This window comes from Diadema setosum, chromosome 15 (genome assembly GCF_964275005.1).
Source record: "Diadema setosum chromosome 15, eeDiaSeto1, whole genome shotgun sequence".
Taxonomy (NCBI): Eukaryota; Metazoa; Echinodermata; class Echinoidea; order Diadematoida; family Diadematidae; genus Diadema; species Diadema setosum.
The window spans coordinates 12,259,932-12,286,644 of NC_092699.1; the positions used below are offsets into that span (position 1 = coordinate 12,259,932).

The following is a 26,713-nucleotide window of genomic DNA, read 5'->3' on the forward strand; positions in this document are numbered from 1 at the left end:
ATTCATAAAAAAACTAAAACCACCGATTTAAATACATGAAGATGAACTTCATTGTTCGTATATGTTTTCTTTTTACACGAAGTACTGTATACTTTTGTCACGTCAGCCCCGAGCCTATGTAGAATGATAGACGTTTATCTAGCAAAGTTGTCTGCCATCCTTTCTGTGGTGCCAATTTGAACAACGAGATCATATTCCCCTTATACCCGCCAAGTTTGGTGAAAATCGGTCATGGTGTTTTCAAGACGAAAATGAAAGTGAAAAAAAAAATACCCACGACGCACGACAGACGCCGAACGAAGAGCGATCGCAAAAACAAGCAACAACCACCTGAATCTCGATAAAAAGTAGTCAAAGATAGAATACAGTAGTGAGATACATCATGAATTTGAAACCTTATGTCATTTTGAGATTTCATTCGTTCCATTTCACAAAGGAATTTGATAACGTTAGGGATTTTTATAAGCCTCGATATCCATGAAACTTAATCACTTCTAAAACTCGAGCATCAGCTTTTAAAATATTCTGAAACGTAATCTTGGAATCGGGTTAGCGAAAGATTGTTAAGCATACGAAATAGAAGTGAAGATAAGAGGTATAACTTCTCATCAAAATTGTCTACCCTATACATGTATGTATAAATGCAATTCGTATGAAGATCGTAACTGCTTATCTTCACAAACATCTACAACAAAAACAAGAATCGAACCTGTCATTCACTGCACTAGATTTCATGGGAATTTTAAAAGAAGGACAACGAAACGTTTTAAAAAACGTAAGTTGCACACAACGACAGACGCCGCCGGAAGATGATTGATCGCAGGTCCCGTGACCCTTCGGCTCAGATGAGTTTAAAATGCAGTTTGAATTGTTCAGTCACTTTCAGTCCAAAACCAAATTAATGTAAACTCATAATGAAATCGTGGTATTTAGCGAAGTTGTCTGCCATCCTTTCCGTGGCTAACTTTCCACGTATGTTGCTTAACGTCACGAAACTCGCCATCCTTGAAATGTAGCATCTCATGCCGATGTCTGGCATCGGACTGCTTAAAAGCCATGTCGCAGTGTAGACACTTGTACGGGCGAGCATCGGAATGAATCTTTATGTGACGCCAAACCAGTTCTTTCCTGCCGAACTCTTTGCCGCACACCTTGCAAGGGAATGTCGTGGGCTTCTCGGTGTGGCAGGAACGTTGATGCTGTTGTAAAATGGTGGGGTGAGAGAAACTGCGGCCACACTTTTCACATGTTTCGGTAAAAGGGCGGGGAGGATGACACGTTTTCAGGTGAGACTGCAGTTTTGCTGCAGACACGAAGGTTTCCGGGCACTTGTCGCAAGCGTATGCTTCGATGTCGGCCTTGTAGTACTTGTGTATTTTCATGTGAGTATTAAGCGTTGCCGTGGAACTGAGAGCTTTACCACAAACGGGACAGGCCAGTTTCTTTTTCACAATTTGGTGTGTATTTTCGTGCATCATGCGTAGCTTTGAGTCCCGAAACCTTTTGTCGCAAACGCCACAACGAAAAGGGAATTCTTCTTTGTGGGTCATTTTATGGAATGACAACAAAGCGTTGGTGGGAAAGAACTTGTGACACTTTTGGCACGTGTACAGACGGCTGCCTGGATCAGGGATTTCTCTCCACTGGCCCTGTGCATGGAGCCGTAAGTGAATGTCGTAACTGAATTTGCCTCTGAATTTCCGCCCGCATTGGTCGCAAAACAAGTGCTTTCCTCTGGCATGTGACCTGGCATGTTTGATTATAGGAACCAGTTCGTAAAAAGTCTTTTGGCATAACTTACACCTGTAGTATGTGTGTCTGTCAATTACCACTCTCTCAACCTTGTCTCGCACTTCATCCACGCAGACATCCGTGAACTTTCCTCGTGATTGGTAATTTTTCAAGCCTCGATAAAAATCAATAGACCCATGATCATCATTAAGGTGTGGATGTGTTCTAACGATGGTATCGATATCCCAATGACCTCCTGCAGTGCTTCCTATCTCCTCACGTGCCTCAGTCGGTACGCATTGTTCTTTATCACTGACGGGGTTTTTATTTGAACTGACCAAGTGTGCACTCGAGGTTGTTCTTTCATCATTTTTTGTCGTTTGGTGTTGGCTAGCTGATTTTGACATGATCGCACTAATATCTAGCGAGTTACGCTGTTCCGCGTAGAAATCGCTCAAAACGTCCCCCTGCTCATATTTCACCTCAAAGACATCGAACTCTTCCTTTATCTCTCCAAACTCTTGGACCTCAGAGCACTCAACTTTGACGCCAGTTCCAACTGTCTGGGATGAGGATGTATCGATATCACGTGCTATGCTAGACCGATCAGTATCGATTACATCTTGCAGTGTCGTCTGCGTGCTAACTCCGTAGTCCGCCTCCGTTCTCGCTTTTCCAAGTGATGATGAATTTTCTTCTGCTCGGGCAGTCTGCTCTGTCGGTTCCGTATTCGCATCCTGAGAACATGGCGTTGGTTGGTAACCGCGGGAGCTTAGAAAGTCATCCGAGCACTGTCCGATATAACACGGAATGCGGTTCCATGCTTCTTCAAACAAAGCGTCGAGCTCTTCCATACACTTAGCCATATTCGGTAGCTCCTTTCCGGTACTAAGCCCTTGAAAAGAGGGCTTCTGACAAAAGAAGCTACAAGTCAGGAAAATCCAAGTGTCCAAAAGATTCCTGTTACAATGTCTTACTTGTAGTTGTTCACTGCTGGAGTCCAAACGCTAGTCAGTGATTGAGGTTTTCCCATACAGCTATCTTGTATTCGTGGACCACCTGTTATGCAGAAGAAAAAAAAAATGGAAAGAGTTAAAACTAAATGTGTTACATTGTACTCCTACGGTATACAACTGTATGGTGTTTAGCACCAAGAGGTTTCCTAAAACGAATTCTGCAAATCAGAAATCCATAAATTCAGTAAAGCAGCTTATCTGTATACGAAACGCTTTTTATTTTTGTTCTCCTTTTCAAACGCCATGCAGGGGATGTCAGATGTCATGATCGCACGCATACATACATTTTGTAATACTACAGAGTAGTAAAATTAACTTGTCGGATCCCCCTCCCCCGAAAGAATAACACTAAGGCGGGGGGGGGGGGGTACCAAAACCTTCAATTACATTGTATATGAAAAGCTACAATGTACAGTATGTGTATAAAATAAAAATGCAATTAAAAGTGAACTATGCCGGGATATCACCGTTGTGCGATCCGCAAAGAGAGCCACAATATTGACCGCTAGTAAATTATAACTCCTCGAAGATTTTTGTTGTTGTTTTAAAGGGGAATTAACCCCTATACATGTGGATTGAGTGCATGCAACAATACTGTATATTAGTAGAACACATCAGTGAAAGTTTGAAGAAAATTGGACAATCGGTTGAAAAGTTATGATTTTTAAAACTTCGAGACGAGACCACATGGATCTGAAGACAGACATCATGACATCACAATAACATGGACTACCATAAAGAGAGTGTAAAGAAAATTCCAATATCACTTCATATGAAAAGTACACATTCCCTGAACTTGTTAGTGTTATATGTCAAGGGTAATATTATACCCCCCCCCCCTGCTTTCTGGAAAGAGGTAAGTCTATAGTGCTCCTTCACTATGCTAGAAAAGTGAAAAAATGTTTGATTTTCTTTTCATTCTCTTTATTATGGCAGTCCATAATAATTATGTGATGTGATGATCTGCAGAGTCTTCTGATCCATAGGTCTCGTCACCAAAACTTCAAAAATTCGTATAACTTCTACTAACATTGCTCCATCCACTCAATCAACATGACAAGTATTGCATTTTTTGGGGTGAATTCCCCTTTAACTGTCCAAATAAGCTTTAGGCCCTGATTGCGCCATATTTATGACTAACCTCATTATTTGCTACTGGGGATACTATCACCCGACGATTCTTCCACTATTCAGACTATGAATTTTACCGTGCCGCAAATTGTGATCTTCATCAACTAACACTTTCAGTTTGTACTATCAACGGCCATGCAATCGTGGCCTGTGTATTAATAGGGAGCTTTAGATTTTAGACGCGCGGACGTTCAAAGGGGAAAAAACATGGTCTGAGCTTGCGCAGTAGCGCACGTCAAGTTACTGCGCACGCTCAGACCATGTTTTTTTCCCTTTGAACGTCCGCGCGTCTAAAATCTAAAGCTCCCTATTATAAGCGCACCGCACGACTGTTTCAACACAGGATTTAATATGCCTACAGCTGTAGATGAGTAACAATACATCTGCGATTTCAATGAATGCGCGGAAATTTCCGCGGGGCAGGGATTTACGGAAAGGGGATCGAGGGAGTGTGGGATCGAGAGGCTTTTGTCTGCGTTTAACTACAGAACGAGCGAATACACAAAACAAGAACAATTTTTTAAAATCAATTTCGTACAAAGAACTAAGGTATAAGAAGAATATTCTTACACTATACGAACTACAAGGGGGGGGGGGGATAATATGAAAATACAAAATCGTAGGAGCAGCATGCGCATATAAACCCGATGACATCTATAAAGTAAACTTAATTTAAAAGGAATTAAAAAAAAAAACACTATAGTGATTGGTCTACAAAGTGTACCATAACCACCGCCACTTCTTGTCCAATGAGTTAAAAAACAAACAAACAAACAAACAAAAAACAACAACAACAACAACAACAACAACAACAAAAACGGCTCCTCCCAATCATCGGGGGGGGGGGGGGGGCTCCGAAATTGGGAATAATGCACCTTTCTGAAAAAGCTGTGAAGCGACAAAGACCGGGAGAGATAACATACTGTATGTACGTTCAATGTGAACGTATGCTTAAGTGCGTCAAATACCAGTGCCCCGTTGCTAGAAACTTTGCAACTTTGCAACTTGCAACTGATTGTCACTGGCCAATCAAAATCATTGTTGCATGCATGTCTTCTTAATAGAGCAGACCCTGAGCCAATCACAATGGTTGTTTCAAAATTAGCAATTATTTGCAATTGATTGCAACTTTCTTGCAACGGGGCCCAGTTGTGTGAACAATAGCAATCTGTATACTTACTGACGTCATAATAATGTTCTTCTGTTTATCGCCCCAGTCAGACCATGGATGTACTAGGCGAGCGGGAATCTTGAACTAGATGTGTGAAAATTACGAAGTTCTGTATTCTGGCACCCAACATGGACGCTGATGGAAGAAAGGGTGATTACAGCGTTCTGCGATAACAGCATAAATGCGAATACACTGGTCGTTGAAACCAATGAGGAGCCTAGAACATTGTACTTCGTTGAAGAGTATAATCTATATGGATAGGGCCTATACTCCACTGTTATTACTAGAAGTGTCCAGACACTTGCAGATGAGACACGACATTCGCCTGACGTCTCTGACCCCGCGCCCTATAATGAAGAGCACGTTGCTGAACATCTACCGCCACCGCACTCTTTGTCCGGCAGTGTATGGAATGTATACGAGTACTATAGTAGCTTGTTAGTGCCATGCAACACGCGCAGCAGCTTGCACCGGAAACACAATAATGACGGCTAATTACGGGCTGAGGATGCGGTAATTAATGTGGGCGCACTCGTGCTGCGCGATAATGAATAGGGGCATTGGCAAGTTTGCAGCTGCCTGGTCAAGTTCGAAATGTCCACTGATGCGTGTCACCATAGTAGACCGGGGGCCCAGAAGATTTATTCAGCGCTGAAAAGGGTCACAATTCCTGATGGTCTCATCATATTAGGATGTGGCCAAGTGTCAATAAAATGAATTGCTGGCAAGTCCCATCCTGTACCGTAAGCCGATAATATAGGGGCCACAAAAAGGGGCCTCCAAAAATGCATTTATTTAGCCGAAGGGGGTCACGGACAAAAGTTGGTGGATATTGTTCCTTTGGGTGTACCTATCATGAAAACAGCAATGCCAGCTATTTTCAATATCCTGTACGGAACCCCAGACAGTAGCCCCAAAGGGCCCCACCCATACGGTGTTAGTCAGCTGAAAAGGGTCACGGCTAATTTCTTCTGCAACGGAAGTATAAAGTACCCATCAGAGATACCCAAAACAGCAATGCCAGCTATTTTATCCTGTACGGGGCCCCAGACAGTAGCCCAAAAGTGCCCCCCCCCCCACACACACACACGTTTTTTTGTTTTTTTTTTCAGCCAATTTCGCACTACGATATACATAACTACATATACGATGAAAGAAAATAAGGAAATACGTAAAGCATGAATATATCTGCTAAATTGACTGCGGAACATTTTAAATTGGAGTCCCAGGAATCAATTTGAATGATCGAGCGCAGCATATACGTGATCTAGTGACTATATCATTATGAATTTATGAATGAACGGATATAAATGGTGCGTGTCTTATGAATCTCTGTTAAAAAAATATTATTTAGAATGAGGTTAGAGGTAACGTGAATGTTCCAAAATGAATGTGAATGAAATTATCATGAAATTGAAATACCATGTCATCTAGGCTATTTTTTTTTTTCTAAATTGAATGCAGCAATAAGGAATTGGATTGAAAGAGGTGCGAAATTGGCCCGGAAAACCTATATTCCAATCAACGAAAATCAAAACATAGTACAAAGTATACATGTCATGAAATGATACTGTTCAAACATTTGCAAAAGATTCATGTAGTATCCGAGATAAATTATACAACAACATATGTTATATGTATATACAATATTTAGGAGGAACAATACATACATGTATATACTTCGTGGACGTGCGGAAAATAGATTCGATTATGGAAAATAGTGATCCACTAAAAAGCAAAGCTTGTGGGGCGTGGATCGCTAGATAAGTATTGAGTTCAGTAATATCAATGCTAATGCCCGGACACTGTTCACTGAACCTCGTGTACCGGGAAAATATGACAAGGACAACACACTCGTACGCACATTACCCACACACATATAAGACGCAAGACAGTATCGAGAGGAGAGAAGACGGTAACAATACAAGTCTAGGAAGAACAAAAGACAGGAAAGGAAGAGGAGAGAAGAAAGAAGAGAGGTCTGCATACAGAACACGCAAAGTGCTGCGACATCAGGACAGGTGAAAGCTCAAGCATGAATTAAAACAATTTGAATTATCTAAAATTATAAGTAGAGAGTAGATGTTTTCTGAATTTGTATTTAAATGTGACGAATTTGGGGGAATCTTTTAAACTATTATCTAGATTATTCCAAAGTTTGGGTCCGGTATAAAGAAATGTACTTTGGGCATGTGCGGTTCTCATTAATGTCATTTTGTTGTATTACGTGTGTGTGTGTGGGGGGGGGGTGCACCCTATACAAGCACTGCTTTCTAGCATTCCTCCCCATTTCCAGCATTTCTGTATTATACTTACAATGATTATGTCGTATACTAATATACCCTTGAATATGTATTATGATGAAATTTATGTATTCAATTTCTGTTACATATTCATAGGGCCTATATTAATATGTTTCGGTTGGAAATGGAAAAATGAATGAATGAAGGAATGAAAAAAAAAAAATCTATCGGTAAATTTGTTCAGACCAGGCACCATTAATATTACGGAAATAAACTCCAGATGTAAGAAAAAAAAAAAAAAAAACCAGAAAAAAAACCTGATGATGAAAAGAGCAAACCCCGGATATACGATACTCCATAACAAGATGAGAATAAACTCCGCGGATGTAAACAGATATCTGAAGAAAGCAAACCCCCAACGAAAATAAACTCTAAATGTAAACAGACTTCTGGTGGGGAAAGAAAAGCACGCCACATGAAAATAAACTCTAGATGTATAACAAATAACAGAAGAAAACAAAGTCAGAATGACAAACACATCACGCGAGTTAAATAGCACATGAACATCTAATTTTGCGATGCGAAGATCTCTCACCGGTGTATTATCGATCTCCGTAAATGCATTCTGATTGGTTTGAAAAATTACGTAACTTTTTGCACGATGGGGGCGAATCTGAATAGGCCCATATTATTATCTTTCAGAGACTACAGATTGAAAAACACTGGTCATTCTTTCTGGAATATATATAATTTATATATATATATATATATATATAATTTATATATATAATTTATATATATATATATATATAATTTATATATATATATATATATATATATATATATATATTTATATATATATATATATATATATATAATTTATATATATATATATGTATATATATAATTTATATATATATATATATATATGTATATACATATAATTGGCATGTTCTCTTTCATTTGCAAATACCCTTCACGATAACATTGACAACAAAAGTACAGCTCAACACACCGAGAGACATGAACGAAATAGCAAAAATAAGTTTAAATCGTCTTTTTTATTTCTTTATAACCTCTATGAAAAACAAAGTTTGACACCAGAGGGGGAATAATAATAATTTTCTGTCAAGTCTAACTTCAAATGCAATAGGGAATAATAAGCATAAAGATGATTAAATGAGCAGAATTTCTTTCTCTATTTCTTTTAATCTAGTAATTTAAAATCAATGTGACAATTAACAAGAACCAAACATTAGTTACAATTTCCTTATTTGAAAAAAAAAAAGCTCACATTTCTACCATTTCTGTTAATTATTACGTCTTCTATTTCATTTGAATTTAGATTGTTCATGTTGACATAAAGATGCTTTATTTCCTCCAATATTTTGCGCCCTACATTGATCTTTTGGGCTTTAAAGACCGCACAGATATGTTTCTTTTTGTGTGAGATTTGTTGCTTGTTTTTATTCTTCTATATGGAAGAGCACATACGCATGAATGACAACTTGTTCAGTTTTGCCATTTTTACTTTTGTGCCCTGGTAGAGAAAAACAATGGTGTTCACTCAGGCGTAAAGTTTCCCTTTTTGTTAAACCAGCAGGTTGATAGCTAATTAAATTACCTTCAATGTGGTATAATACATTAACCCAGCCAAATACAGATCTATGAGAAATCTAAACTTGAAAAAGCGTTGACTTTTTTTTTGTTTGTTTTTGCTGACTGTAGTTGTACAATATACACTGTAAGTAGTTAGGTATAGGTGTAAAGATAGAGAGTGATAGAGTGGCGTATAGATAGAGTTGGGGCTTAATCCCTTGCTCTGGGGGAAGTCGTAAAAAAGATGAGGGTATGACTGGGGTGCGATATGAAAATATGATGGTAGTGAAAGGGGAAAAATATAAGGGTAATGGAGTAACGTGTCAGGTGTATGAGAAAGAGTTGATGGTAGTGAATGTTGGTAAATAGTGAAATTATGGTGGTATTTTATTGGTCAAGTTGAAGTTTGACAGACTTGTTCACATGATTTATAACGTGTTGTGTGAAAGGTGGGAGAGCATCGACTGGTGTGATTTTTTTGGAGCAAGGAAATACGTGAAGAATGATGGTAGTTACGTTCAATGATAGAATTGATTATGATGGAAGGGGGAAGCTGTGGTTGTAGAGTGTATGAATAACTTGGTTGATGTGGAGGGAGAAAACATCAGAACTATAAGTGTAATGTATTGTATTTGTAGAGACGATAATTTTGACAGTCATTATCTTTGATGGGATATCAAAGTCAATATATTTGATTGGGATCAGTGCTTTGGATGAGGAATAAGAGTATTTTCCAAAATTTAAGACAAATTACACGGAAAAAACATGACAGCTTCGCCATATGAGAGCATGAGTGCGGGCTCAAGGAAGCAGAACAAAAAGAAAAAAGCATGCATAAAATTTACAGATGCGATGTAATGGAATTTACATTGGTACATTTCTGAAATATGTGAGCTTCTTTGTCAGTACCTTGTTGAGTGATATATATTTTTTTTCAATGTAGCGGTATTTCGGCTCAAGCACGACAATAGATTTACAAATCTAGACATGAAGCTGTCGATTTATATACTATATGTTATGACATTATGAAAATTGTATGGACTTCCTCTTTAAACACAGTCTAAGCTGGCCCAGAAGATCGTGAGCACGCGATATTTGAGAGAGTCATGAAGAGCACTTTGATTTGACTTTAAGAAATAAACGCTTTGATGTTTAGGTTTGTCTTTTGTGCATTGTGAGTGGTCTGGTACGACAAAAAATATCGCTGAAGTGTAAATTTACATGCCGTTTATGCAAGCAAGACTGAAGAATGTCCATCGAACTGACGAAATGATTGCACAACAGTAACAGAAACGCACACAAACAACACGTCTGTGGCGAGTTTTTTTTTTTTTTTTTGGTTTTTGTTTGTTTGTTTGTTTTGTTTTGTTATTGTTGTTTTTTGTAGACGTAACAAATTCGACTGGCACGAATATCAATGTAAATATTGCTGAAGTGTAAATTTTTATGCCGTTTATATGCAAGACTGAAGAATGTCCATCGAACTGAAGAATGTCCATCGAACTGACGAAATGATTGCACAGCAGTAACAGAAACGCACACAACACGTCTGTGGCGATTTTTTTTTTGTTTTTGTTTATTTGTTTGTTTCTTGTTTCGTTTTGATTTTTGTTTTGTTTTGTTGTTGTTTTTTGTAGACGTAACAAATTCGAACAGTTGGTCCGAGCAAGTTTATATTTTTTGACTTTGAATGTACTCAAAACACTCGCTGCATGACTTTTGCGCGATGCAATAATTTGGTACGTGTTCGCCAGTGTTTTGAGTACATTCAAAGTCAAAAAATATAAACTTGCTCGGACCAACTGCGTCTTGCAATTTACCGTATTTATCGTACACTGCGACCATATCAGACTTTTTTATGTAGCATTTATAATCGTGCCTCGCTTCCAGGTTAGCGTCCCTCGTCAGTGACGGAGCATTAATCTGCACATTACTTGAATATGAGACCGTTCTGAAGCAAATCATTTTCACACAACAATAGATATACAATGAACTCTTGAATGAATCCCATAAGGATTGGAACAATCATCTCCCAGCATTTCCACTGATTCCCACTGATCAGTTACTAGCCTTCCCCTTTAAGGTATACATAGACATTTTTATTATTCTTATAGCAAACACAAATACACAATATAAAAATTAACAGTATACTCAAGTCAAAAGGTTCCCTGTATGTATTTTGATATGTGTTATGGGAAGAGCAACATTCTGTACATAACATATGACCCTGCAGATTACAGCTTCAAAATGATCCACATGTAGAAATTGACTTTCCTTACTATTGTAATAATGAAAAGAAGACACACACTTTGGAAAAGTATTTCCTGAAGAAAAGAGGCTTTGAAGTTAAGTGTCTATTCAACTATTAAATTCGCCAAGCTGCGCTCATTGCAATGAATGGGACAACATGCACACACACAAATTGTATACGTACAGAAAAACTGCAAATAAAAAACACAATTTCCTTTTTTGTTATACGATACAAAAATTTAGATGTACATACATGTAGTAAAGGAATAGCTCTTTCCAAAAATACAAAAAAGAGGGAAAAATCGAGATTGATCAGGTCCACTCGTTTCACCTACAGCGTTGATTATTTTGAATCCTTACGCGAAATCGGCATGTGCGATGTTTTGTTCAAGTTCAAGTTCATTTATTTCATTTCCAACAAACAAAATAATTGGAAGTACAATGAAACATTCGTATAAACAGATGTCAGAAAATCAGTACCACAATGCGATGAACAGAAATAACATTGTAAAACAGATACAGGTAAATGTCCAACAGAGATACAAAAAATAACTCGTGTCACTGCTGTGGTAAATGCATACACAATATTGCCGGAAATGGAGGGGACTGCTAAAAAGCAGAGCTTGTAGAATGCAGTCCCCTCGTATATATATAAAAAAACACATAGTAGCAAAAACAACAAAACAACAATTTCCCTAAGCGGAAGCAAAAAAAAAAAAAAAAAGGACAGAGTAATACACACATACAGACACACATACCAATGCACATTGACAGATACAAGGCGGCTCTCTTGTAAGGAAAGATAGATGAGAGGATAGAGATATAGTGAGGAAGGTAGTAAGTCCCAAAGTGGGCAAGGGGGGGGGGGGGGGAGAAGAAGGAAACGATGGGTCATAACCAGGGCACTAGAGGCACAGAAGCACGGGCTCACTGATAAACAAAGTGTAGTGAGACTTCCGAACAACAACAGTTTTGAAAATCACCTATATAAGTTATTATTATTTTCATTATCATTATCATCATCATCAGCATTACCAATACAAAGGTCTCCTATCCCGGGTACAGCTTCTTCTGTGTTGCAACTGCTCTACCAGAAATCTCACGTCTTAATTACCCTAACACTGCCAGGTACCTTCTTGTACATGGGTCGAGAGGGATACGGTGAGTAAAAACATCTTGTCTAAGGACGTACGCACTGGACCGGAGTCGAACTCAGGTCCTCAGATTGGGAGTCAAGAGTCTTATCCACAGCATGTCAAACACAAAGTGTAATAGATTTCGATGCGTTGAAGCAATATTCTATCTGATTCTCGAGTACCAAGTGCAGAATTATCTTTTTAGAAAAGTACGTTTGTACCTTGTTACTGTATTGATATGTCGAGTTCAGTCAACACTTAAAATGCAGTCTTTTTCCAATCAGTCCTTAGCCGCCGACTTAGCTTGGAACCGTACATGTTTATCTAGCGAAGTTGTCTCCCATCCTTTCCGTGGCTAACCTTCCACGTATGTCGCTTAACGTCACGAAACTCGCCATCCTTGAAATGAAGAATCTCATGCCGATGTCTCGTATCGGAATATTTAAAAGTCATGTCGCAGTGTCGACATTTGAACGGGCGAGCATCGGAATGGATCTTTTTGTGACGGGTCACCGCCATACTCGTGGCAAACTCTTTACCGCACGTCTTGCAACTGTATTTTCTGGGTTTGTCGGCGGTGCAGACCCGCTGATGCTGCGTGAGATTGCAAGGTAGGCAGAAGCTGCGACCACACTTTTCGCACGTTGCACTGAAAGGACGGAATGGATGACGCGCCTTTAAGTGATCAACAAGTTTGCTTTCAGAACGAAAGGTTTCCGAGCACTTGTCACAAGCGAATACTTCCAGATCTGCCTTGTAGTACTTGTGTTTTCTCATGTGAGAATCAAGCGATTTTTTAGAGCTGAGTACTTGACCACAAACGGAACAGTCCCGTTTCCTCCTAGCCTTTTGATGTGTTTTAAATTCGTGCCTATTGCGTAGCCCCGCGTTCCGAAAACTTTCGTCGCAAATACCACATTGGAAAGGGGATTCTTCTGTGTGAGTTATTTTGTGGGATGACAACAAAGCGTTGGTGGGAAAGAACTTGTGACACATTGAACACGTGTACAGGCGGCTGCCTGGACCAGGGATTTCTCTCCACAGTCCCTGTGCGTGAAATTCTAAGTGAACGTCATAACTGAATTTGGTGCCAAATTTCCGCCCGCATTTGTCACAAACGAAGTAGGTTCCTTTGACATGCCACCAGGCATGTACGATGATGGAATCTATGCAGGGAAAAATCTTAAGACATAACTTACACCTATAGTGTTTCTTTTTGCCGATTACCACTCTTTCAACATTGTCTCGCACTTTATCTATGCAAACATCCGTATACTTTCCCCTTGATTGGTACCTTTTTAAGCCTTGATAAAAGTCGTTGTTATCATCGAGACACAAAGGTTCTTTGAGGTGTAAATTTTCAAAATTTTTCCTTTTGATTTCTTCTTTCTTCCTCAATTTGTTTCTTTCTCTCACGATACTCTTGATATTCGCTCGATCTTGCTCATTGCTTTCCATTTCCTCACTCATCTCATTCGGTGTTGTATGTGGCTCTTCCACGTCTGGCTCTTCCACATTAACATTTTCAAACTTTTTCTTTTTGCTTTCTTCTTTCTTCTTCAATTTGTTTCTTTCTCTCACGATACTCTTGATATTCGCTCGATCTTGCTCATTGCTTTCCATTTCCTCACGCATCTCACTCTGCGGTGTATGTGGCTCTTCCACGTCTGGCTCTTCCACATATACACTAGGCTTTTTGTTTGCTCTGACCGCCCTGAACAAGTGTGCGCGCGTGGTTGTTCCTGCACCATTTGTCGCTGGCTGTTGGCCAAGAGATTTTGACGTGTCTTCAGTAATATTTAGCACGTGATGTTGTTCGGCGTACAAATCGTTTGAATCGCCTCCTGGTTCGTATTTCACCTCAAAGACATCGAACCCATCTTTTATTTCACCAAGATCTTGGAGCTCAGTAAAAACAACTTTGACGCTACTTCCATCTGTCTCGGAATCAGGACATCCACGGTTTTCTGTCGCGAGTTGAGCTGAGGATGTATTGGTATCACTTGAACCTTGTTGCGTTGTCTTCGAACGATTTTCGCCATTCGTTTCCGTTGTCTCCTTCGCGAGGGATGATGCATCGTCTAAGGCATTCTGGTTAGTTAATGTTTTGTTTGAATCCCATGCGCCTTGCGTCGACTGGCCTTCCAATAAAATTATCAATGTGCTTGGACAATCATTTGAGCGTTGTTCAACATAGAAATTCGGAATGCGATTCCATGCTTCTTCAAACAAAGCATCAGGATCTTCCTCACACTCAGCCATATTAGGTATTTTGTGGGCCCTTCCTAGCACTGAAAAGTCCTTGAAAAGAGGGGTTCTCACGAATTTCTCACGAATCACGAAAGAACATGCAGTGAGTAGAATCAAACTGTCCATGGAATTCCTATACTATAGTATCTTGCGTGTTCACGGCTGGATATCAGATGCTACTCAGGAGGATTTCCCAGCTGTCTTGCATTCCACCTGTGGTTTACGCAAACAAAAAGAAAGCAAAGCGCGATAAAGAACAACACAAAAAAAAAAAACAAAAAAAAACAAAACCGTAGGGTATTATTGAATGTTTCCGTATAAAAACTGGGATATGGTATTTAACCCCCCCCCCTTTAATTTAACCACGAACATGTATTCAGACAACAAAACTGATGACAGACAACAGACGTCTGATGTCACAATGGGAGGTGGGTAGCTGGTTGTCATTGGCACAGAGCAGACGTGAAGACATTAAATTCACATTTTAATCTTGAACGAATGAGCGAATCCTGTTTTTCGCACTTTTTTACGGCTGTAGGCCTTATATCATTTCATCGCAAAATATCATAATATTGAGATCAAATTTGGCGAATGCCGGTGAGGTTTTGCCAAAATTTGCAGTGTTTACAAATACAGCCATGTGTCTTCATAATCCAGCCAGACGCGTAATAGCCATATTCAGAGTGGCTGGATACAGCTACACGATCGCGTCTTACACAAAGAAAAGCTGCATATCGTCGAGGATCTATTATGGGTACTTGTGTAAGAAACCTGCGGTCATGACATAGGCACATAACGACTATATACGAGTTCATTCACACACCACAACGTCACATCGATATGAAAATAACCTCATTTATTACACTTTTTAGACAGCTTGATTTTCGCATTTTTTCCATTCCATCATTCTCATCGCCGTTAATCTACTTTTAAAGGAATCGCATAGTTTTTGTTGAGACCTAACTTCAAGTTTCTAGCATTTTTTTTTTTTTTTTTTGGTGAGGTAAAGAAAAACCTCCTATGAAATGTGTAAAAAAAAATGTAATTCCAGGAGAAATTCACACGCTTATTTGATGAAAATTGGTTTTGGAATGGCTAACATATCTATTGGGTGTATCCTCATAATTATGGCAGTAGCAGGTACCCATCTTTAATTATGATCTCCTTATTTGACTTTGTTTTGTTTTTGTTTCTTTTAATGTCTCGGCCATGCTAAAACCGATTTTCATTGTAAAATAAACTTTGAATTCCTCTTAGAATGGTATGCTCTGTACTATTTCATAAGTGATTTCTAAGTAACTCACAAAAAGTTAAGAGCCAACCTTCAACACCATCAATACTTTACCATCCCTTTAAGAAGCTGTATTTGGCCACTTGCGATTGATTAGATAGAGGATCACAAGGCCCACGTTTTCAAATGTGTGTGTGTGTGTGGGGGGGGGGGGGGGGGGACTTCCCGGGTTTCATGAGCAACAACCACGGTCTCCAGTACAAAAATAATGTCTGACTTCCCCGATCCCCCTTGTATAGTGTCTCCGCCCATATAAACGTAAAATAGCGTCTCATATTTAAGATTCTACTGTTTCATACAATTATCTTTCATACAATTCATTCAAGTGTAATACAATATATAGATAATTCGATTAAATTACATTATCATTAAACAAAGTTCTATGGTGACCATGGTGACGCAGATTATTACTATAAATTGTGAAAAAGTGTAAATTCAGCATTATGTATATATTCTGACTTGTTCTTTGATCCTGGACCAACTGACGCCAAAATTCCCATGCAAATCATTGCCGGGTAGTGTCCGTTGATAGCATGGCCCAAAATTGTGTCGGAGAATCTTTATCCGGTAATACATGCAGACAGTAAGTAAGAAGAAAATACCTTCGGGCATTTTAGGCGGGGATGGAAATATAAATAGAAAAAGTGGGCCACTTTCGGTTTCAATCAGCTGAAAACAAACAAACAAAACAAAACAAAAACAAAACATGAACCAGGCTCCCTCACATTTTTTTTTTTTCGTTTCTCGTGCCATTTGTTCGTTTCATCGGCTGATAAGCAAAAAAGAAAAAAAATGCTTGTCATGAAAATGTTCTGGTGCAAATACAAGTCCCCTTTCATTCTTTGTTTTTTTTTTTCAAACGGGAGGGGGGCGGAGAAAGGGGTGCCGCGAATGTTTCTTTTATTGCTTTCATTTGGGGGGCAAACGGGGAGTTCGGGGGGGGGGGTCTGCGGAACCCCCTGAACCTCACCCTCCCCCCCCCCCCCCCGCAACCCCTTTAGTAACGGGCCTTCATGGGCCTGGGCATCATGGGGAAAGAGTACCTTTTCTTTAAATTGACTTTGATCTTTGTGATCCCATACCCCTACAAGTCCAGGAAGAATCACTGCCAGGTCACTGTCAGGCAGTACACGAATATACTGAGTTCTCGTAAGATGCCTTGACCAGTTTCCATGATATAGAGAAAAAAAAAAGTTAGGATTTCAGTGCCACTTACGGGTTTCAGGAACCCGGAAAGGGCACTAAAAATTAACTGATTCATCATCAGCTAACAAGTCAAAAACAAACAAACAAAAAAAAAATAAAAAAAAAATGTCAGGGCAACTTTTGCTGCCGCTTTTTCTAGGAGATTTTGCATTTTTAGGGTTGCCAGCTTGCGAATACAATGTACTTACATGCTCTTTTTTTCCCAAAAAATAATTGTGTAGGGGGGGGGGGGGGCTGCCCTCCTCCCCCCCCCCCCCCGGCCCCGCGGTCCTTGGGTTTGACCCAACGACGACGCAGAGCATCGTCCACAAAGCGCGAAGATGTGTTGCCACGAAGCGGCACGCCGATTTTTTTTTTTCTATTTGAACCCCCGTAAGTGATCTTTTCCTGGCATCTAATAATTTGAGACCATTTACAGGGTGTGTACAGTTCTGATCGAGGTGTAGATTTAGCTTTTAACATTTTGCGAGATATCCAGAAACCACTCTATGAGATGTAAGGGGGACTGCAATTCTAAGGGGTATCAAAAGTTTATTCGATGAAAATCGGTTTTGAAATGGCTGAGATATCCAAAAACAAAGTGAAACAAAGAGATCATAATAAAGTTGTGGCATGTCGCCTTTTATTATTAGCACTTGTTTGGACATCTCAGCCATATGAAAACCAATTTTCATCAAATAAACGTTGAATCCTTCTTAAAATTACATGCTCTTTAATATTTCATAAGAGGCTTTTCATTATCTCACTTAGGAGTGTTCAAAACATGAATCCCTACCTCAACCAGTACTGTACACTCCCTTTAAAGGCAGTCCATGATAACGTCTTTTTAGATCAAGTAACATGTAGTAGTACACAGTAAGGACCCTATATCCAGAGTTATCATGTGTTTGGTTATTAAAATAAGTTTGTGAGTCTGGACATATGATGGCGTTTTCCTATCAATGTGCACATTAAATTTTCACTTGGCAGCCCAGGGGGAGGGGGGGGGGGGTTAACCCCCCCCCCCCCCCGGTCGTCGTAGATCCGCCACTGCTAGTTTTATTATGGATATACACACGACAAATGGGTTTTAAAGGGACTGTACAGTACTGGTTGAGGTGAGGATTCAGCTTGAAACGTTTTGCAAAATATTTAGAACCACTCTATGAAATGTTAAAGAGCATACAATTCTATAAGGGGAATCAAAAGTTTATTTGATGAAAATCGGCTTTGAAATGAATGAGATATCTAAAAACAAGGAAAAACAAAGAGATCCTAATAAAAGTCGTTGCCTGCCAATTTTATTAGGATTACTTTTTTTAGATCTCAGCCATTTCAAGGTCAATTTTCATCAAATAACTGTTGAATTCTTCTTGAAATTACATGGTCATTCATACCTCATAAGAGGTTTCTCATTATCTCACCGAAAAATGTTATAAATCTAAATCCTCTCCTCAGCCAGTACTGTACAGTCCCTTCATATTCAAGTGATATGCTGTCCACAATTTTGATTGCGGAATAAAGGAAAAACTATAAGGACAGAAGGACGGTATTACAGACAAACAACGAGAAAATTAATGCTTCCGGCAAATTTCCATAAAGCATAAATAAGCGTCAGTTATTTCCACCGTATAGCCTACCACAGTGAGTGGTGATCGCATATTGTTTGTATATAATACCACCTATTCTGATCTTTCTAACGGGCTGTGGCACTGACCTCTACACAACAGCCGTACTACACAACCAGGAAAAATGCGAGTAGTTGTACATATACGCTGCAGCCTTTCAGGCGGCAAAAGGAAAATGAAAACGGTATTTAAGGTATATAAGTGCGTACAGTGACAGTGAAGGTAATTGGTATGTACATTTCAAGCTGCGTCTGTACATATTTCGCGTCAGAACTGAACGTTTGTCGGCCCTATATTTCCGAGAGATTTTTCCCGGCGAGGTGCGTTCATTCCCAGACAAAGTTTGTACAAATCCCAGCTCCAAAGCCTATGCCCCGAGTGCATGTGTGGCATAAATGAGTAGTTTACATAGTACACACTTGAACCTTGAATATCAGTATACTTGCATACTTGTAAGCACATAATAAAATTTGCAGTGTGGAAAATATAGGCCTACTTACGTATGATGATATGCGTCAGGTCATAATTTGGACCCATAATTTACTTCATGGTTTCCTTGATTTTATTTCCTAGCCATTCGCCTGAAACCACATTGTGAATCCTATACACGCCATCACGTTTGTACAGCAGCCCAACAGAACAACACGGTAGAATGTCGACACGACGGTGCGTTCGTTTGTCTGTATTTTGCATCAAGAGCAGGCTACAGTCTCATACCAGGGAGGGTGGAAGTTGTTCCACCTCCCTGCTCATACACCGATCACCTCTGATCCCAGTGGGTCTGCAATGTTCGCGGGCTGTTGACCTCGGTTCGTGAAAAGCTCGCGAACCTGCAGTTTTTTTTTGGCATTGCAAGTCCTCGTGGTCTACCTCCTGGGTTTAAACATGACCTAAGGTCTCGCCACACCAAGCGTCGCAAGAACTCGTTTTCAAACGGCTTTCGCTATAAACCTCCTACCCCGAACTATCCAGAGAAAAATAGAAGAAAGAAAAAAAAAGAATGTTAATTGTCATCTCTTTTAGTTCTGTACACAGTCACGGAAATTGTGTGGTGATGACGGCATCAGCTTAGGTAGTAATATACTTACTCACAGGCCTATTAACTGTTCGAGATCTGTTCGCTAAAATTAGCGAAACTTCACATTTCATTTTCTTTGTTGGGACGTATCCCATTTAGCTCAGATCTTCACTGCTTTGCGACAGATTCATGCTCTCTTTTCAGAGAAACTATAAGTGGGCTTGAAATATGTTAGATGACATGAAGATATCTTTAAGACCCCTATAAACGAACTGTTGTCCTCCGCGAAGCACCTTCTTTATAAGTGCGTTATTTTTCTCCCAGTATATGCACGACTACAAAACGATTTTTCCCCCTCTTGTGACCAGAAGGGAAAAAAAAAGAAGTCAAGCAACCCGTCTTACAATCTTTGTTGCCCGATGGGGCCACAAAAAGATGGCTTTATGAAGTTATTTGGTGGCTCAATTACAGGTGACATACATGTAACTCTTTAGTGCCCCTGGCAATCGGGCCAAAGTCGAGCGATGTACACGCAGAGAAAATCTAAAGGTTCCACTTTGCACATTATAACGGTAAAAAATCAGTGTCTTGCTGACACCATCTTTCCGGGTGTGTTTCACAATAATTACTCATGCACCTTTCAGACCACTAAATGGTGCAAAGTTCCATATCTAAAGTCAGCCTTCTAAGCGTAAAGGTAAATACATCTTTCTTGGACAATATTATACACGTATACATTATGGTTCCTTTTTCTCTTTTAGATGATTGTTTCGTTTACACACATTAATGTTAATCGAATACGCATCGTCGTTATCATGTATACATGTACAGTATATATATATATATATATATATATATATATATATATGTGTGTGTGTGTGTGTGTGTCTGTCTGTTTGTCTGTATAAGTTCATGCCAATTACAAACAAGCGACGTATTCAGTTTATTGGTTCTCTGTCGTTCGAGTATGGTTGTTGTCATATAAATTGCAATTACCACTACACTCCTAAAATGTACACTCAGAAAAAAAAATAAAGTAAAAATTTCTTCGGGTTCATATTTTTCATAGATTTTTATGAAAATCAATATACTATCTACCATATTAAAGATAATTAAACTGGCTACTACGCTACATATTAGCTTAATTAAAGCGAAACTTTACGCATAAGTGAGCACATTCGTTTTTGTCCTCCAAGGCACAAAATTAACAATTGGCAAAAATTGACATGCTCTCTTTCATTTGCAAATGCCCTTCACGATCACATTGGCTACAAAAGTCCAGCTTAACACACTGAGTGACATGAATGAAATATAGAAAAATAAGTTTCAATCGTTTCCGTTATTTCTTTATAATCTCTATGAAAAACAAAGTTTGAGACTAAAGGGGAAAAACAAGAATTTTCTGTCAAATCAAAACTTCAAATGACATAGGAAATAATAAACGTAAAGATGATTAAATGAGCAGAATTTCTTATTTCTTTTAATCCAGTAATTTAAAATCAATGTGACAATTTCAAGAAACAACATTATTTACAATTTCCCAATTTGAAAAAACCTTCAAATTTCTACCATTCCTGTTAATTTTACGTCTCTATTTCATTTGAATTTAGCTTACGTTTATGTTGACATAAGACTCTTTATTTTCCTTCAATATTTTTCGCCTTCATTGATCTTTTGGACTTTAAAGATAGCACAGTGATGAAATGTTTATTTTTGCGACTTAATTCACGTTTCTTTTTGTATGAATTTGGTGTTTGTTTCTATTGTTATATGGAAGAGTACATACGCATGAATGACACTTGTTCAGTTTTGCAATTTTACTTTTGTGCCCTGGAAGAGAAAAACAATGGCTGCTGAAATGGTGTTCACTCATGCGTAAAGTTTCCCTTTTTGTTTCGCTACCAGGTTGATAGCCAATTAAAATTACCTTCAATATGGTATATAATATAGCTTTCAGCCAAATATTCTATGAGAAATCTAAGCTTGAAAAGGCGTTGACTTTCTTTATTCTTTTTTTTTCTGCGTGTAGTTGTACAATGTACACTGTACATGTATTTGTTAAAGCATTACTGTTTGTATTGCTGTTTTATTGCTTGCACCTCCGTGCTTGTCACATGTCGAATTCTGGTAAAGAGCATGACTGTTAAGTACGTTATAATGTTATGTTACGTTATGTTACGTTATGTTAATTGTTTTGCTTTATACCTGCAGCAAATTGGTCAATTTTTGCACGTTGATTTCTAAAGCTCGGACGAAGACTCGTAAAAAAGTTGAAAGCTCGGTAAATGCATTGATATCAAAGGCATTAAAGTTAACGGACAAACATCCGCTAGCTCCTCCTATCTGTAACTACACACACACACACACGCACACACACACACACACACACATAAACACGCACACGATATGTTACATATACAATACAGTCGTGACAGGGAGAAGCCATCGTATATAGTGTTCGTTCACTTTCATGCCTGTTATATTTAGCATGTAAAACAAAGCATGAATATCGAGTTGTTTAAAAGTAAAGGAATATCTATATACATGTATATATATATTATATAATACATATATATTATATTATTCTAATAGTAAACACAAATACACAATATAAAAATTAAGAGTATACACAAGTCAAAAGGTTCCCTGCATGTATTTCGATGTGTTATGGGAAGAGCAACATTTTGTACATAACATGTGACCCTGCAGATTACTTCAAGCTTCAAAATGATCCACATATACATGTAGAAATTAAATTTCCTTACTATTGTAATAATGGAAAGAAGACACACACTGAAGAAAACTAGTGTTTCCTGAGGAAAAGAGGCTTAATGTTTACGGTCTATCGACTAGCAATCTCACCAAGCTGTGCTCATTGCAATGAATGGGACAACACACACACACAAATTAAATGGTATAGAAAAACTGCAAAAACAAAAACAAAAACACAATTTCCTTTTTGTTTTAAGATACAAAAAATTAGATTTACATAGTAAGGAATATCTCTTTCAGAAAAAAAAAAAAAGAGGAAAAAAAAATCGAGATTAATAACGTCCACTTGTTTCACGTACAGTGTATTCTGAATCCTTACGCGAAATCGGATTGTGCGATGTTCTGTTCATTTTGCGAAGGAAATAATTATTATTCAAAAACTTATTCTTAACTACATGTATATGTTTCAGATGGATGAATTACTGTCTCATCAACATGCAGCTATTCTTTTTTAATTCAGTGTCCATGTGTTATGAAACAATTTTTAGCATTGAAGTAGGGAGGTGAGAAGAGGCCTTCCCACCTCCCTGATTGAACTATTAAAATCCGACATAAGACATGATTACGGGCACAGTTAGTGAAAAGAACTACAGTCAACGATGTGCGTTTGACTGCCCATTTCTAATATCATCATCAACACCAAAGAGGCCATAATTATTATATACCAATCTAAATGTTGTTCATATATAAATGTCAGCAGTGTTACTGTATCCAAATAACACTTTATTCTAATGCTTTGGAAAACAATAACGTTGTCCCTACCAAAAAAAAGGAGAGAATGATAAAAATGCACCCAACCTCGTACAAACAAGAGGCAAAGAAAGGTGTAGGACTAAATATTGATTCTAACCCCCCTACTTTTTCTCTCCTCCTCCACCCCCTCAATCCCTTACAGAAGAGACGGCGGGCACGTCCAAAACCTTGTCACGTTCGTCATGGGGTCAAGGACGCGCCCGCTGCCGTAATATTCTAATGAAAGAAAGCATCAACAAACAAAGCAAACAGGGTTGGCTTATCATAGTCTTATTAACCAAACCAGCTTAAACTTACTATCAAAAAACTCTGATGATGATAATAATGGTATAATTACTGTTACTACCATCACTATCATTGTCATTATCGTTATCATCGTTTATCATTACAGTGTATCATCAGCAGCAGCATTACCAATACAGAGGTCTCCTAGCCAGGGCAGCTTCTTCTGTGTTGCAACTGCTCTACCAGAAGGCCCAGCCATTATCATAAGTAACCCTAACAATGCCAGGTACCTTCTTGTACATGGGCCGAGAGGGATATGGTGAGTAAAAACATTTTGTCCAAGACGTAAGCACTGGACCGGAGTCGAACTCGCGTCCTCAGATTGGGAGTCAAGAGTCTTATCCACAATATGTCAAATAACAGATTTCGATGTGTTGAAGCAATATTAGTGAGCTTTAGATTTTAGACGCGCGGACGTTCAAAGAGAAAAAAAAAAACATGATCTGAGCGTGCGCAGTAGCGCGGGTAAAGTTACTGCGCACGCTCAGATCATGTTTTTTTCTCTTTGAACGTCCGCGCGTCTAAAATCTAAAGCTCCCTATTCTATCTGATTCTCGAATACCAAGTGGAGCATTATTATTATTATTATTTTAGTAAAGTACACTGTACATTCTTTTTGTATCAATATCTCGAGTTCTGTCAACACTTAAAACGCAGTCTTCTTCCAATCAGTCCCAAGCCGACGACTTAAGCCCGCCGCACACTATACGATCCGACCGGTCGTACAACCTTAAGACCGGAAGTGTGACGTCAAAGTCTTGCCAGTTTCCAGTCGTAAGACTGGGTCTTAGCGCCAGTCGTAGAGATTTGACATGTTGAACTTCTACGACCGGTCGTGGGCTTTCAGCCAATCAAGATGCAGTGAAATGCAAGCACACATAGTGCGCACTCATTGGTAAAATGTACTGAAGACAGAATCAGTCGTAAGTCTACTCGTAAGTTCTGATCGTATAGTGTGTGGTAGGTCGTATACGACTAGGTCTTATGGTCCTAAGGTCGTATAGTCGTATAGTGTGCGGGGGCCTTTAGCATGGAAATGTACATGTTTACCTAGTGAAATTGTCTCCCGTCCTTTCCGTGACTGACTTTCCGCGAATGTCGTGTGACGTCACGAAACTCGCCATCTTTGAAATGTAGCAGCTCATGCCGATGTCTGGCATCGGATTGCCTAAAAGCCATGTCGCAGTGTCGACACTTGTAAGGACGGGTACTGGAATGGATCTGTTTGTGACGGGACAGCGTCATACTCTTGGCGAACACTTTCCCGCACACCTTGCAAGGGAATCTCCCACGTCCGGTGGGACGGGCGGGGCAAGCCCGTTGGTGCTGTTGAAGAATGGAAGGATGACAGAAACTGCGACCGCACGTCTCACATGTTGCGCTGAATGGGCGGTAAGGATGACGCGCCCTCAGGTGAGACATGAGTTTTGCTGCAGACACGAAGGTTTCCGGGCATTTGTCACAAGCGTATGCTTCGATGTCGGCCTTGTAGTACTTGTGTTTTTTCAAGTGATATGTAAGAGTTGTGGAACGGATTGTTTCACCACAAACAGGACATTCTACTTTCTTTTTGACGCTTTGGTGTGAATTTTCGTGCCTTGTGCGTAGCTTTGATGTCCGAAAGCTTTTGTCGCAAACTCCACATCGATAAGGGACTTCTTCTTTGTGGGTTATTCTATGGGATGACAACAAAGCGTTGGTGGGAAAGAACTTGTGACACATTTGGCACGTGTACAGGCGGCTGCCTGGACCAGGGATTTCTCTCCACTGCCCTTGCGCATGAAATTCTAAGTGAACGTCGTAAGAGAATTTCACCCTGAATTTCCGCCCGCATTGGTGGCAAAAGAAGAGTTTTCCCCTGGCATGCCCAAAGGCATGTTCGATGGTGCGATGCAGTTTAGGTATAGTCGTGAAACATAGTTTACACCTGTAATAAGTGCGTCTGCCGATTACCACTCTTTCAATCATGTCTCGCACATCATCTATGCAGACATCCGTGAACTTTCCTCGTGATTGGTAATTTTTCAAGCCTCGATAAAAATGAATTGACCCATGATCATCATTAAGGTGTGAAGGTGTTCTAACGATGGTGCCGATACCTCCATGACCCCCTACAGTGCTTTCCATCTCCTCACGTGCTTCAGTTGGAATACATCGTTCTACATAACTGTCGGGGTTTTTGTTTGCCAAGACCAAGTGTGCGCTCGTAGTTGTTGTTGCACCATCCGTCGTTTGGTGTTGGCCAGGTGATTTTGACATGTTTGCGGTAACATCTGGTAAGTGACGTTGTTCAGCGTTTACTTCGAAATCGCTCGAGTCATCGTCTGATTCGCTTTTAATCTCAAAGACATCAAACCCTTCGTTTTCTTCACCAAGATCTTGGACTCCAGAACAAAAAACTCTTCCACCAGATCCATCTAACCGGGGATCAGGAAACGCACGGTCTCCTGTTCCATGTGGAGATGAGGATGTATCCTGGACACTTGAGCCTTGTCGTGCTGTCTGCGAACGATTTTCGTTGTCAGCTTCCCTTGATGCCTTCCCTGATGATGATGTTTCGTCTTCGGTTTGGGAGCTCTGCTCGGTCAGTTCTTCGTTCGCATCAAGGGCGTCTTGCGTCTGTTGATCTTCGCACAATAAGCTTGGATAATCATCCAAACATTGTCCAACATATAAACAAGGAATGCGATTCCATGCTTCTTCAAACAAGGCGTCATGATCTTCCATACACTCAGCCATAGTGGAGACTTGGTATGTTTCTAATTTACCAGTAAGGTCCCTGATAAGAAGACCTTTCAAGTAATAACTTACAAAGTCACGAACACACGAATGTCCAAAGGATTCCTGTTTCCAACGTCGTGCATGTTCACTGCTGGAGGATAAACGCTGTTCAGAAACCGACGATTTCCCAGCTGTCTTGTATTGAGCCTGATACACATAAAAAATACAATTGCACAGCCCCATTGAAACAAAAACAAAAACAATATACTAGTGGTACTATTCATTACGTATACTGAGATGTGGAATTAAAAAACACACACAATATATCAAACAAATTCCACACATATTGACAAAAGATAGCAGAACGAATATGGAATTTCAGTTTCGTGCGAAGCTGGACCCGAGCATAGTAAAAAGCCAATCAACAAGTGAGTGGAATGAAATACGTCTCTGAGCAGCTACAAAGGTCACACAGTGGCACTTGAACCACAAAAGAGATGTGAATACCATTTATCGCCGTGTTTACCCCGACG

The 26,713-nt window shown here is 39.5% G+C and overlaps 2 protein-coding genes across 2 annotated transcripts; both read right to left on the reverse strand.

Moving 5' to 3' along the window:
* Positions 1 to 864: 864 nt before the first annotated feature.
* Positions 865 to 2,597, reverse strand: LOC140238528 (uncharacterized). The gene has a single exon (XM_072318432.1). The coding sequence runs from the start codon at positions 2,595 to 2,597 to the stop codon at positions 930 to 932; it is 1,668 nt and encodes a 555-aa protein (XP_072174533.1). The 3' UTR covers positions 865 to 929.
* Positions 2,598 to 24,509: 21,912 nt separating this feature from the next.
* Positions 24,510 to 26,198, reverse strand: LOC140238529 (uncharacterized). Its single transcript, XM_072318433.1, has one exon. It carries the CDS (start codon positions 26,196 to 26,198, stop codon positions 24,510 to 24,512), a length of 1,689 nt encoding a protein of 562 aa, XP_072174534.1.
* Positions 26,199 to 26,713: the final 515 nt, after the last annotated feature.

What these genes read in the sequence shown, in the direction of transcription:
- LOC140238529 (XM_072318433.1), bottom strand. Translation starts at nt 26,198, where the DNA reads ATGGCTGAGTGTATGGAAGATCATGACGCCTTGTTTGAAGAAGCATGG.
- LOC140238528 (XM_072318432.1), bottom strand. Translation starts at nt 2,597, where the DNA reads ATGGCTAAGTGTATGGAAGAGCTCGACGCTTTGTTTGAAGAAGCATGG.